The following is a 1,445-nucleotide window of genomic DNA, read 5'->3' as shown; positions in this document are numbered from 1 at the left end:
CGCTACCGGAGAACATCTGGGCGTGAATTTCGTCCAAGTCGGCAACTGTAAAAATATCTCCTTTCTTAAGGCCGGCTTCTTCAGCCGCTTTAAACATGTTCATTCCTCTATGGGTGCTTTCTGCCTTGAACCCCCTAGAGAAACACACAAGTATTTTTTCCACGGAGTTGTATAAGCAAGATTCTTCCTCGAAACATCTAACTTCGAGGGACAGCGTTTGTCGAGGTTCGATATTATCAAAAATTTTCCATTATTCATGCGCATTATTAACAAATCGATAATAATGCGGAAAATGTTCCTAATGTGATAATGACATTTACATGGGAAACTGATTGAAGAATGTGTTCCTAGCCATACGTGGAAAATTGAAAATGAGTTCCCCTCGGGAACATTATAGATTCCTCCTGTATGAATACCCGCCAGTTTTCGTGTCAACCACTCTATATTGAATCTTGTCTCGGAAAGATGCGAACGGTGGCTGATCTTGGATGGAGGGATAGATGAGTTTCTTGGGTTCACCTTGGAACGATTCGGTGCCCTCAAGAATAACGAATTTGTCCACAACCTATGATGACAATATTTCCAATCGGAATAAAAATATACTTACGTCCTTCAGTGTACGTAGTCGGATTTCGAGCAAATCTTTTTCACCAGAAAATAGGAAAATATCGAAAACCCGCGGTTTTTCAGCAACCTGCGATAGGAAATAATAAAAAAGCAGAATGAGACCAACACAGTACCCTTTCCATGCCGTATAATTTACATGTGGAATCGACATCATCAGCATTCCAACCGTAATTTGGCATAACGTAAGAATACGCATATCGGCGATCATGGTCCCACAGTGGTCGGAGAAAATATGGGACCCAGACCTGTCACTAAATTCATTAACCGTAGATTCCTACAGTTACCTCGAATGTGATGTTGAATAGGTCCAAATGCCACAAAACGGCCACAATGACGATGAGTAGCAGTAGTGCGATAAGTAGGCAAGTCTGAATCGGTCGGCGAGCGAGAAACGATCCCACTTGGGGAATGCGAATGAGCTGAGCTCGTAAGTTGGCTATCATGGACCGATGGTGATATGAAGGAGGAGCATCTGACCCCATATAGAGCAACGCAACTGGATATTATGAAAGTATAGACTAGCGTCGTGACTTAAAAGCCGTGTGACCTCATCCCGCTGAGGTTCGATCCTAGCACCCGTTCATTTTAATTGTAGAACGCAGTTGATTCTCATCGAGTTGCTTCCCCTGTGCTACAGTAAGGGTAACAATCCATGATCATTCCATACCCGAGGAGGAATGTAAGACCAACAGACGGTGTCACTAAATTTGCTAGCCTATATCACTAAAGGTAGCGCGCGCCCAGAACTTTCGCTCCGAATCATGCGCTCCTCTTAGAATACTTGAAATGGTGTGGAATGCCGCATCGGGGTAGGGGTT

At 43.7% G+C, this 1,445-nt stretch overlaps 1 protein-coding gene across 1 annotated transcript; it reads right to left on the bottom strand.

Annotated features, from left to right (window-relative positions):
- Window positions 1-416: 416 nt before the first annotated feature.
- Pmar_PMAR026300 (hypothetical protein) lies at window positions 417-694 on the bottom strand (the record flags this gene model as incomplete). Its single annotated transcript, XM_002781581.1, has 2 exons — window positions 417-565; window positions 608-694. Coding segments are annotated over 2 exons (236 nt in total), but the record flags the coding sequence as incomplete, so codon positions are not given.
- Between the last annotated feature and the right edge of the window lie 751 nt (window positions 695-1,445).

This window comes from Perkinsus marinus (assembly GCF_000006405.1).
Source record: "Perkinsus marinus ATCC 50983 genomic scaffold scf_1104296941762, whole genome shotgun sequence".
NCBI classification, from domain to species: Eukaryota; Perkinsozoa; order Perkinsida; family Perkinsidae; genus Perkinsus; species Perkinsus marinus.
The sequence above is the reverse complement of the archived record's forward strand: the minus strand, read 5'-3'. Positions and strand labels throughout refer to the sequence as shown.